This window comes from Dermochelys coriacea, chromosome 3, assembly GCF_009764565.3.
Source record: "Dermochelys coriacea isolate rDerCor1 chromosome 3, rDerCor1.pri.v4, whole genome shotgun sequence".
Taxonomy (NCBI): Eukaryota; Metazoa; Chordata; order Testudines; family Dermochelyidae; genus Dermochelys; species Dermochelys coriacea.
This window is the reverse complement of record NC_050070.1, coordinates 78,499,100-78,511,383: the sequence shown is the minus strand read 5'-3', so window position 1 is coordinate 78,511,383 and position 12,284 is coordinate 78,499,100. Positions and strand designations below refer to the sequence as shown.

Here is a 12,284-nt window from a genome sequence, read left to right as displayed (position 1 = left end):
GGTGTATGTATAAATGTCATTGTCCTTCTTTTTATTCTCCGCCAGAATGGAAGAACTGGCATTGTGTTATCTATTGATTTTATTCCATGGTAATAATATCCTGAATCTGGGGTTGGGTTTTTTGATTTTTTTTTTTTTAAATGAGCAGGACTGCAAGAAATAATTATTTGAATCTGGAACTGTAGCTACAGCTTCATACATTGGGCCTACAAGCAAGCTGTCAGAAGAGCAGCAGATTGCAGTGAGTCTTCAGGATCAGGCATGCATGACTGCACTGGCATGGCTTTTGGGGGATGTTATGGAATCAGTTGTTGCCAGAACTCTGCTCTATAGAAATCCCTGCAGGCCTTAAAAGTGCATCAAGATGAGGAATTATTTTGATTCTAGAACAGAGGCCATTTCTCAGAGTTGAGCAGCTTTGCCTAGAGGCATTTCCTCTGCTCCATACGTATAGACACCACATGAAAAGACAGGAACAGAATTTAGACTGGTTTCAGAGTAGCAGCCGTGTTAGTCTGTATTTGCAAAAAGAAAAGGAGTACTTGTGGCACCTTAGAGACTAACAAATTTATTTGAGCATAAGCTTTTGTGAGCTACAGCTCACTTCATCGGATGCATTTGGTGGAAAATATGGAGGGGAGATTTATATACACACACAGAGAACATGAAATAATGGGTTCTATCATACACACTGTAAGGAGAGTGATCACCCAAGATGAGCCATCACCAGCAGCAGGGGGGGAGGAAGGAAAACCTTTCATGGTGACAAGCAAGGTAGGCTATTTCCTTGCTTGTCACCATGAAAGGTTTTCCTCCCTCCCCCCCCCTGCTGCTGGTGATGGCTCATCTTAAGTGATCACTCTCCTTACAGTGTGTGTGATAGAACCCATTATTTCATGTTCTCTGTGTGTGTGTATATAAATCTCCCCTCCATATTTTCCACCAAATGCATCCGATGAAGTGAGCTGTAGCTCACAAAAGCTTATGCTCAAATAAATTTGTTAGTCTCTAAGGTGCCACAAGTACTCCTTTTCTTTTTGAGAATTTAGAATGGCCCATATACAGATTACAGCAACCACATACTGTTTTTAAAAAGAATTAATAAACAGACAACAATGTTAGGGAAGTCTGTTGTAGGCAAAGTAGTAAAATTCTCTTTCTTGCTGTTTGGAAGGAATGTGCAAAGATCAAACGTCCAAAGATCAAATTGAAAAAAAATATGTAAAATGTGTGTTGTTTTTAAAATAGCTGAGACTGAACTTTTATATAAATTGATGATTGCCTTATTTGGGCTTCCAGTTAAAGGATAACAGTTAAATGTTAAATAAATTTTGCACCTGCTAATTGCAGCACAGTATGAAATGTCAGCTAAATGTGAATGAAAAATTGCTCCCAAATCACAAAAACAATTCAAATAAAGATGGAAAAAGTGGCTTAGGAGAATCAAACTATATGAAAATCTGAACAGGCATGATAAATCCTCCCTAACTAATGCATGTTTCCTCATTATTATAAACCATCTATAAAGCCAAGGAAAACAATAATTGTTTGTGATGGTATGAGAATGTACAGCTAATAATAGTGTGTGCACTTAAAGTACATTCCACTTTTAGAGCTCTTACCAGTGAGATGGTAGGAAAATAGTATTTTCCCCATGGAAAATTTCAGCTTTTTGGCAAAATATTTCTACTGACGATTGAAATTCTTTTTTCAAAGTGGTGCTGTGGTGGTGTTTCATGGGAGTTGTAGTTTAGATGCCTTGCACTGCCACCCTTCTGTATTGGTCAGGCTCTCTGGCCAGGCCACATTTCCCATGATGTATCACAATCAGGGCTGCTATGAAGCACCTTAACAAGATGACACCAAATGGTGCATTATGGAAGACGTCCAACCCACAGAGACTTGGAACCTAAGGCACCTGAATGACAATATCTATGAGGCACTATGGCACCAGTTTAAATTGAAATGTTTTGATTTTCAGCCCAAAAGCATTGCATTTTTAGTATTTCATTGACCTGTCAAAACTTTACATGGAAAGCAGACATTTTTGTGAAAAATTTCATTTAGTCAAAAATCCAATTTTCTGACAAAAATCAGTTTTGATGGAAAATTTTTGACCAGCACTACTTACCAGTTCCATTGATATTCCCTATACAGATAAAAGGGAATGCTGCCAGAACTGCTATGCTCTCCAGAGCTAGGAAGAGATTTTTTAAGTGTGCCCACTGTACAAAGTGGAAATTAAGAACAGGAAAAGGTAGTTTGAGTATCATGAAAATTCTCAACCATTAAATATTTTATACCAGGGCTAGCCTTCCAATGGAAAAGAAGGAAGCCACATTAGGCAGAGATGGCATGATAAACAAACAAAAGAGTAGAAAAATATTCCTTAAAGAACAATCGCACACTATCAGGTGAGAATGACCAGATAAGCAAAAGCTCTTTTCCACTTCTCAGTTATATCAAGCAATATTGAATTATTCAGTAAAAGGAGAACAGTGTTTGGAAAAACCCACTGAACCATTCAGGCACCAATATTGATTACATACATGTGTCACTCATCTGGAATGACTTTTACACACTTGCCCCTTCTGTCTCTCTCAAATCATGCCAACTGAAATGTCACTCTAAGCCAGGCTGCAGGCAATGAGCAAGATTTTTCCTTTAGCTTCTTTTTCTGGCCTTCTAAGCAGCCAAAACTTCCCCTCCCTCCTGCTTTTCAGTGCTCCTTTGGACCCTCTGTAACTGTGAGTGCAGCCCAGTCCAGAAGGAGTTAGAAAGAAGGAGATAACCAGAACTCCTGATCTCTGGTCCTGGGCAGCAGCACATTCCACCCCCAAGAAACAACCATGAGGGGAGGGATATAGAACAAGAAGGATTAAGGAGAAATTCAGGGAGATAAATGAGTTAAGAGGGGAAGTGAGGAGGGGAGAGTGGATCACTATGGAAAAAGAGTTGTTTAATTTCAGTGTAAATTTCCGGGTTCGGGCTGGAGCCCAGGTTCTAGGATCCCACGAGCTTGAGTCAGCTGGCATAGGCCAGCCACAGGTGTCTAATTGCAGTGTAGATATGCCCTCTGCAGAGGCAAATTGGAGAAGAATGATCTTCTAGCTAATGCACAGGACTGGAAGTCAGGACTCGGGTTCATTCCCAGTCTGCCACTAATATGCTGTGTGATCTTGTATAAGACATGTAATCGTTCAGTGTCTCAGTTTCCCTCTCAGTAAAATTGGACTATCACATAGATCTACCTCCTAAAGAGCTGAAAATTCTAAAATTCCTAGGATGGAAGTACTGGCATTAACTTATTACAGTTAGATAGAGGAAGACAGACTGAATAAAAAACCTCTCGTTTGTTGTTATTTATATTGCAGCAGAGCCTGAAAGTGCTGAACTGATGGGTCCCATTGTGCTAGGAGCTGTACAAACAGAGCAAGAGAAAGTCCCTGCTTTAACAATTTATAGTCTACAAGACAGGAAATGTTTCATAGTAGCAGCCGTGTTAGTCTGTATTCGCAAAAAGAAAAGGAGTACTTGTGGCACCTTACAGACTAACAAATTTATTAGAGCATAAGCTCTAATAGAGCTGTAGCTACAGCTCACGAAAGCTTATGCTCTAATAAATTTGTTAGTCTCTAAGGTGCCACAAGTACTCCTTTTCTTTTTGCGAAGACAGAAAATGTGGCACACAGATGTGAAATCACTTGCCCAAAGTCACAGAGAAACCCAGTGGCAGAACCAGGAAAAGAATCTAGGTCTCCTGAGTCTGTCTAGTACCCCTCATCTATGGTGAACTATGCTGCACAGTTACATGCTCTCATACACGCGCACACACACAAGCTCTGTGAATGCTTACTCTAGTTGATGGATATCTGAAAAATTTTGGCTTTCATTATTTTTTTTTTAAATCCAACATTATGGATGCAAAAAGAAATCTCCCACCTGTGGACCACATGCAAACTGATGTGCTATGGTGTTTTCTTTACTGAGTCTGTTGACAGAGTTATGCCAAGCAGCAGCATAGTGAAATTAATACGACTTGGGTCAGTTTCTCAGCTGTTTCTCAGAAACCACAGGTAGCAATGAAACTATAAAGTGTATATATACACTGCACATAAAGGATCATATCATTTTCAGGCTCCTACTGCTTGGGAAACCTCTGAGCACCAACAGAGTTAGTCACTGGCATTATTCATAGACAAGAAAATCTAAAAAGCAAAGGCTGGGAGAGCACCAATAGTGGAGACTCACCAAACTAGCAGCAGTTAGAAGACTTTGGAGATAAAATGCCTCCCCAGAGCAGCCAAGTGGCTCCAAATGAGGAAGACACAGAAAATTCCTTCTTTCTTTCCAGATGCTTGAGAGAGATATACCTTCAGATTTATCACATAACTACTAGACAAAGGATAATATGGAGGGCCTATACAGGATCTGAGGACATCATGCTCACCCTTCCTCTTCCCTCCAGCAGCGGATTTCAGGAAGCTGAAAGATGAGCATGTTCCCTTGGGCCTAGTTGGTGAAATCTACCCATCCCAACACTCTCATCTTTTGTATCTTCTCTCTAGTAAGTTTAAATCCTCCAACTAATGTGTGTGTGTAGTCGTGGTTTAGGCTCTTCTAGACATAATGTTATTCTATGTTAGCTCCCCAAAAACTGGCTGGATTCCAAAGATATTAAAAGGAAGATTTCTGTGAGCTTTTATATCAATAATTTATGCTGAAATTATTGTCAATCCTAGGGCTGCTACTGTGCCTCACTGTGATTGGAGCTAATAGCTGTTACCGGGATTTCATATTTTCATTTAACATTAAGAAACCATCTGGAACTTTTATTTCATGCTAACACATAATGCTACAGTTGTGCTCAATATAGTCAGCAGCTTTATCTTTCTATAATGAGAGAGAAACACACGTGCTGAATCAAATTATACCTTCAGTCATATTTGTGCATTTCTGCTGAAACCATATTTTCATAGAATTTAATGTCGGATCTATTCTGACCTCCTGCAAAGATCCTCACATAGTCATCTCTGCATCAAACCCATAGCTTGTTTCACCTATATCTTATCTTTTCAAAATATATTTAGCCTTGACTTAAAGTTGAAAGGGGAAGAGAATCCATCACACCTTGAGGTTAGCAAGCCCTGGTACAAATTAAGCACCGCTTTAGATACAATGTTGTAAATCCACATTGACTCCAATAAATGTATTTACACCAGTGTAATTGAGAGCAGAATTTTACCCTAAATTTAACAATTAAGTCCTGTGCTCTGACCTCTCTTTCCTTGTTCATCCTTGCTGAAGTGGTAGAATTCAATAACAATATACTAGAAGCACTACAGAATTGTGTTTTCTGATGCTATGTTTCTGTTGTGTGCAGTCATTTCAAACTTTTATATGCCACTGAAGGGAAAATATTTCCATGCAAGAGATGCAGTCATTGCTTTGCTGACTGTAAATGTTCTTCTGTTCTTGGAGGCAACATAGAGGCAGAAACAAGGAAATAAAGGAAGGAATGTGAGAATGATCAGAAACAAAACAGGATACATATTCAAACAGAGGAACAAAACACAGACGCACAAGAGAAGATAAGAAAGGTAAGTGTGAATAGAATGGGAAACAATAAGAGCAATATATATTGGAGAAAATATGCAGAGAAGAGATAGGAGGAGACAGAAAAAACAAGAAGAAGGAGAAATAGTATCTGGAGAAGAAAGGAAAGTGTCATGTAGAATTTTTTTAAATAAAGAAAAAAGTGAAGGGCAGACAGAGAAAAACAATGCTGGCAACTGGAATCAATGACACTGCTAAGTAAAAACTGTCTTCTAATAGTTTGGAGTCAAGCCTTCTAATCTGAAGGAGTATAAAAATCAAAGTTTTCTACCAGACAAAAAAAGACATTGAAGTCTGGTAGTGTTTTCTGGTAATGCAATAAATATCTTGTGTCATCTCTTTATGTCTTGGGACTTTAATCATTTTGGTATTTTAAAAATCTCAGTTTTTAAACTTTTTCTGAATGTTGTTTTATTGGATTGCTACACATATTTCCTGTCATAAAAGCAGCTTTAATGGATTAGTTACTTACATCAATTTCCTCAGCTCCTTTTGAAAAAAAATATTCTGTAGAAGCTATTCTGTACCTTCCGAACACATCCTCTGAGGCAACAGGCTTAAAAAGTCCTCAGTCACTGAAATTTAATCAATTCTTATTTTCCAGATGAAAGTTGAAAGTGAGCATACAGAAAGAATGTACAGTAAAAGTTTTTACTTTTACTCCATCCGCAAACAGGCGCCATCCCCACAGCTCCCATTGGCCATGGTTCCCGGCCAATGGGAGCTGCAGAGCCAGCACTTGGGGTGGGGCGCTGGCAGCATGCAGAGCCACCTAGCCATGCCTCTACCTAGGAGCAGCAGGGACAGGTCACCACTTGCGGGGAGCCACCCAAGGTGCTGGATCTGGCACCTGAAATCCCACCTGCACCCCAACCCACTGCCCTGAGCTCCCTCCTGGACTCAAACTCCCTTCCAGAGCCTGCGCCCCACACTCCCTCGTGTGTCCCAACCCCCAGCCCCACACACACACACGCACACAAACTCCCTACATCTTAGTTAACGTTAATTTTTCACTTACCGGCACCCCGTTTCCCCAACATGCCAGATAAAAAAGCTTTTACTGTACTTACTTATATATGTATCACTACCATAAGATTAGATAATGATTTCTGAGCTCTTTCCGCTGAATAAATGGTGAAACTTTTACTCTATGCAGCTGAGTAAAGGGATGTAAACTCTTTAACACCATCCCAGTTTAACTCTTTAACTCAGACCCAGTGTAACACAAAAGCCTCAAGGTTCTTCTATGTTATAGTGGCATGTAATGGCTCTTAAGTGATAATTATGCTCACTAAGGAACTCCAGAGCATAATGCATTTGCCAGGCCTGCAGTATGCCCTTGGACTGGGGAGCCATAGGAACCTCTTGCGCTGTCAAATCTGAAGGGCCAATCTGATCTGGCCCAGGATATGTACTTAATGCTAATTTGTGCCAACCTATATAACTGATGGAGCTGGGGAAGTGGCATTTCCTCTATCTCTAATCAGGCTTCAATTTATCTAAAAATTAGCACATTATATTGTTGAATCACTCTAGTCACAGGGCAGAAGGCAGGGAGACGTTATATGAACCTGAGCTAGTCAAGATTTTTTTGAAAGGTTCTTAGAAATGCAATGTCCATAAGATTTTCCCAGCCCAGCTGTGATATTGATGACTGCAGTATCAGCATCTAGATATCTGAAGATAGATAGATATGTAATTAACTACGATAAAATTATTGATCTGATTTGCAATCCCTATTCAAGCAAAACTCACACTCAGATCTAGCAATGGGAGATTCACCTGAGTGATTCACCTCACCTCACTATTCTTGACTTACTCCATTAGGGTACAATCAGCATGCTGAGGAAAAATCAGAAAGATCTAAGCAGCAGACCCAAAGCTCTGCTTTTTTTATTTTCAGGAGAAAATTTCAAGAAAAGGATACTACCTTTTTTAATTTCATGAGAAATTTATGTATGAACAAGATGTTTCTTTTGCTCTCTTGCAAACCCACAAAAATGGGTTTGATTGCAGTGGGAATCATCTCACATGCCATATCTCTACTCAGCAGGCTTAATTCAAGATTTTTTTACTTGCAGAATCATGTTTCAGCATTTTTTCCAATCAGAACATAAAGGGCCTACCTTGAAGAAAGTCATGGTTGCTCCATCTTCAACTGCACCATACTCTATTTTTGTCTGCTTGGCTAAATCATCAGCTGAATCAATGGGAGATTCCATGCGCTCCACTGTCAGAAAGGCGGCTAGGTTAGCAGTGTACGAGGAAATGATGATAAGTGTGAAAAACCACCAAATGCCTCCCACTATCCTGGTGGAGAGGGCTTTGGGCATAAGCTCAGAACCTAATGGAAATCAGGGGAGAAAGGTGAAACCAATGCACAGAAAACAATCTGCAAGCGTTTGGCACTTTTTTGTCATAGTGTTGAGAACAGAATTACTGCACAAAAAATCTTTAAGCTACAGGTTTACATATTGCTTGTACAAACAAACACAACTGAAATGGAAAATTGGGACTGATTACACTTACAAGACAGATTTGGGGACTGTGGGAAACAAAGTATAGTAATGGGAGACTCAAAGTGCAGTTTTGGTCTGAGATAATGTGCAACCCTATTTTTAATATTTTTGTTTGTTTGTTTTGGTTTCATGACAATAGAAAACAAAAAGCAAAAGCAGTAATTGGAACTGGATTGTCAAAAGAAGCTTTATACTAAAAAAACTCGCAGCAGGCTTGAGCCTCTAAATTAATAATAATACTTACTGTAGCCCATCTACTGTGCTTATTCTTCAAAGTACTTAAAGATTAATTAAGCAGTTCATAAAAAAATTTTTGATGAAAGAAAAATACGTTGTTGCTGAAAAAAGCAGATACAAATCAGAGTATTTCAACTCCCCAAAACTATAAGAACCTTGACTTCTGTGACTTCTGTTGTAATAAAGTCTAAAGTTTGTAATAAAGTAATAAAGTTTAGCAATTTCTCAGATAAAAGAAAACATCTCCCATCTCTATAATTAGCCCACAATTTCAGATAAACCTGGGTGGCTGTGCCACACATTTAACTTGATAGAACAGCAATGACAATATTAGACTGTTATGCATAAAGTAGATAAAGATAGATTATAATGCATTGCTGGAGTTGTCTGCTCATAGCACTAAAGAATGGACAGGGTGCCACACATTGTATGGTAATTTGTATAATTATTAATGCCAATTTAGAGCCTAATGAGACAATTTGTAGCACATGACCTCCTCTTGTGCTTAATTATTATGAACAGGGAAAAATGGAATTCAGTTTACTTAATTTGCATCAGAAATATATTTGTAAACTGACATGGATGGATTTTTTCCCAGATTAATTTCCCAAATTATAGCTAATAATCATAAGGTAAACAATTTCAAGTTTTGCCATAAACAAAACATATAAAAAAACTTTGAGAAGTATATATGCATTTTTTAAAGAAATAGTTTAGCAGTACTGATATATCATTGAAATAAAGTATTAGGGTTTTTTTTAGTCAATTAACAGATTTTTATTACTACTTGGGTAAAATGGAATGAAGGCAAGATGGACTATTTTATTCCTGATAAATTATGTTGTTTATATTAGATTAATTAAGGAACTGGTCCAGTAAGGTAACACATCTTCAGATAAATGTAGGTTGTGCCAAACTTTCAATGTCAATGCAACAAAAAAGAAAAAGAAAAGAAGTGGTATCATGACTGGACTATTTGATCCAAAACAGTCCATCTTACCCTGCAGTTCATCTTACCCTTGCTGTTTCAAACAAAAAAAGGTGACAGACTTGGGCATGATAGCCAACTCCAGCGCCAGACTCTGCCTACAACTCTGCAAGGAAAAAAGTAGAAAAGTACCTTTCTGATGTAGTCGCTCCTAGGCCCTGTCAGTCAGACACTTAGACACCATAACACTACAATATTTCCTAATAAGCCCACCATCTTCAACGTATTTATTTTTTTAATTAAAAATCAACACTAGTAGAGTCAAACAAGACTGGGAAGAAAAGAACAGTGGAAACGTTTGCCACAGTTGCCCCAATTACCACAAGTTCATATCTTACCAAAGGACTTAAACAGAACGCCACCTAGGCCTGTGAAACAGAGCCTGGTTAGGTGCTGACTGTCATGTACCCAAGGTAACGTCATGTCCAGCACTATATCCCACAGTTTCCTGGGGGCGAGGGGTGTCAGCAAAAAAATGTATGAGTTTCCTCTATCATGTATCCTCCTCCAGCATTAAAGGAAAGTGTTGTAAAGATATTAATCAATATTAAAGTGGCATTTAAATATTGATTAATGTGTGTACTAACTGGCGGCAATGGATATTATATGTATTTATGGGAAATTATTATAACTAACTAGAACTAGGCACATTTTGTGTTTGTGTCCAAACTTAGTGTTGTGTCGCATTAGGGATGCAAGGCAAACTGAAAAAAAGCATCATCAAAGATAGGACTGACCCTTCAGCCATAACATGGTTGCTTCATTAAGTTATTGTAGCATGTGTGGTGCAAAAGGCAAAATGGTATAAGGTAAGGATGGAGTATCAATCTTAACTAAAAGTATACTTGATGTTTGTGGTCTGTGCCACTGTCTTAATATTATTGGAAATTAGCAGCCATGCAGAGGGGAATAACACTTTGTATTCATATGAACCTTGATGATCCATTGGGAATTGTGATGTAAACCCACCAGATTTGGCTCATTCATCCAGGGTATATGTCTTTCAATTGGCCAGGTTAGTGACTCTGTTCCATCTTTTTTCAAGAAGGATAGAGGATGTGGATTCAAAGTTAATACTGTTCTGATGAGCATTAATTTGAGAGGTTTCTGTCTGAAAACCCATGGTTTTCCCCCACTCTGTCCCTCCTAGAGATGACCATGTCCCATCCCCCAAATTTTGTAGCACCCAAGATGTGCAACTCTCATGCATGGCTCTATCAATATCTTGGAGAAAGACAAATGCCATATAGACCTCCTCTCTACTCCTTCTATGTGTTTTGGCCCAGTTTTACACAGTTCACATATCTTTGCCATCACTATAGAAAAGACGGGAGAACTAGGCTCTAATGCCCTGATCTTGCACCCCTGGAAATCAGTGGGAGTGTTCTCACTGGCATCAGGGAACACAGGACCAGATCCCAAATGAAGATTATGTGAACATAAATAATTTTGGGAGTTTCTTTTTTTCTTCTTCTTCTTCTTCTTCTTCTTCTTCTTCAAAAAAAAAATGACTGTTGATCTGGAAATCTCACTTGTAAATATCACTATATAGTGCTTTGGAAACTACTGTAGTCCATTAGGTAGCCATTCATTCAGAACTGTGGTTTTAAGCATTTAGGTTGTGTGATTATTTAGAATATATTTGAGTTATCTGTTTGACGTTGTCCACTTACTAAACACATTGTTGCTTTATTACTTCTTATTTGGCGCTTCCAGAGCGTGTCTTTTCACGCACTGGTTGATATTTTCCTGAATACGGTATTGAGATTTTTTACTGAGACAGACTTTTAAAGAGAAAGATTATGGACTCAATAGATGACAGATCCTTTGTTATATCTACTAAAGGCAGTTATAACTTATTTGGTGACTTATAAAGAGATGGATATGAATGGTTGATTCATAGTTGGCCTATGTATTATGAGAATTTCAATACCAGATTGCTATCTTGATACACATGGGCAATCATGTCAAAGAACGCTAACTCTTGCAAATATGTTCTTGTTTTTGTGAAAAGTATTAAATACTTTTCCAAAGGGAAAAGTTGTTCTTTTTCTGTATTGTTCCCCACACGATATCAAATGTTATGCATGCAAATGTAATGCTTACCAACATGCCATTTTAAAAAAAGTAACTATTGCTGATTCGAGTACATGTGTGCCACACGTATGTGTCTGAAGTTTCTAGATTCTGCTAAATTCATAGAGGAAAAGAACTATAAAATTGAAGCATGTTTTATGGATCTATTTCTTTGATATTCCATGGAAATAAATATTCAAAAACAAAGAAACAAAAAAAAACAAATAAAGCAGTATAAAAATATTTTTTCTTTGGAGAATTCATGCTAATTTAATTGCTTCACCAAAACTGTAAGCAGCTGAAACAAATCACTGATTTAAACTGATTGTTGGTTATTCTCTGAAGAATGTAACTTTAATTTTAAGATTTGTATCTTCATTTTAATCATGAAAGTGTCTTTGCGTGCATTGTACAGCATGCAATATATTCTCTTTGATTACATTGTCAAGTGCAGTTGATTGTTAATTAGCTCTTTTAAGTTAAAGAAATCTAAAGCATGGTTAAATCCTGGAGTATTACAATTTTTGATGCCATATACTAACCACGCAATAAAAATGCATCTATTATTAAGATTAAATATGAAGGAGGAAGAGATTTCTAGATCAAAATGAGTCAAGTGAGAGAAAAGCTAAGCATTGAACTCTTGCCTGATGGAGATGTAATCTTTTGTTGTGTTTAAATGCAGGCTTGCTAGTTAATGTATAGATTAACTCTGTTATTTATGCAGTAATGTACCTATTTTTGTTTATGAAAGAAATTACATATATTATGCTATGTTTACGATTTACAAACACTAGCTGTGTTCTCAGGTTGATTTCTGGAGTGGGATTTGAAAATGCATAAATGCA

At 37.9% G+C, this 12,284-nt stretch overlaps 1 protein-coding gene across 5 annotated transcripts in view; it reads right to left on the bottom strand.

Moving 5' to 3' along the window:
• Nucleotides 1-12,284, bottom strand: part of GRIK2 (glutamate ionotropic receptor kainate type subunit 2) — a 587,425-nt gene that overhangs the window by 128,096 nt on the left and 447,045 nt on the right. For all 5 annotated transcript variants that reach the window (XM_038395673.2, XM_043510712.1, XM_038395676.2 and 2 more), the window contains one exon: nucleotides 7,743-7,960. In XM_038395673.2, coding sequence (XP_038251601.1) covers nucleotides 7,743-7,960 — 218 coding nt within the window. The remainder of the gene's footprint in view (nucleotides 1-7,742; nucleotides 7,961-12,284) is intronic.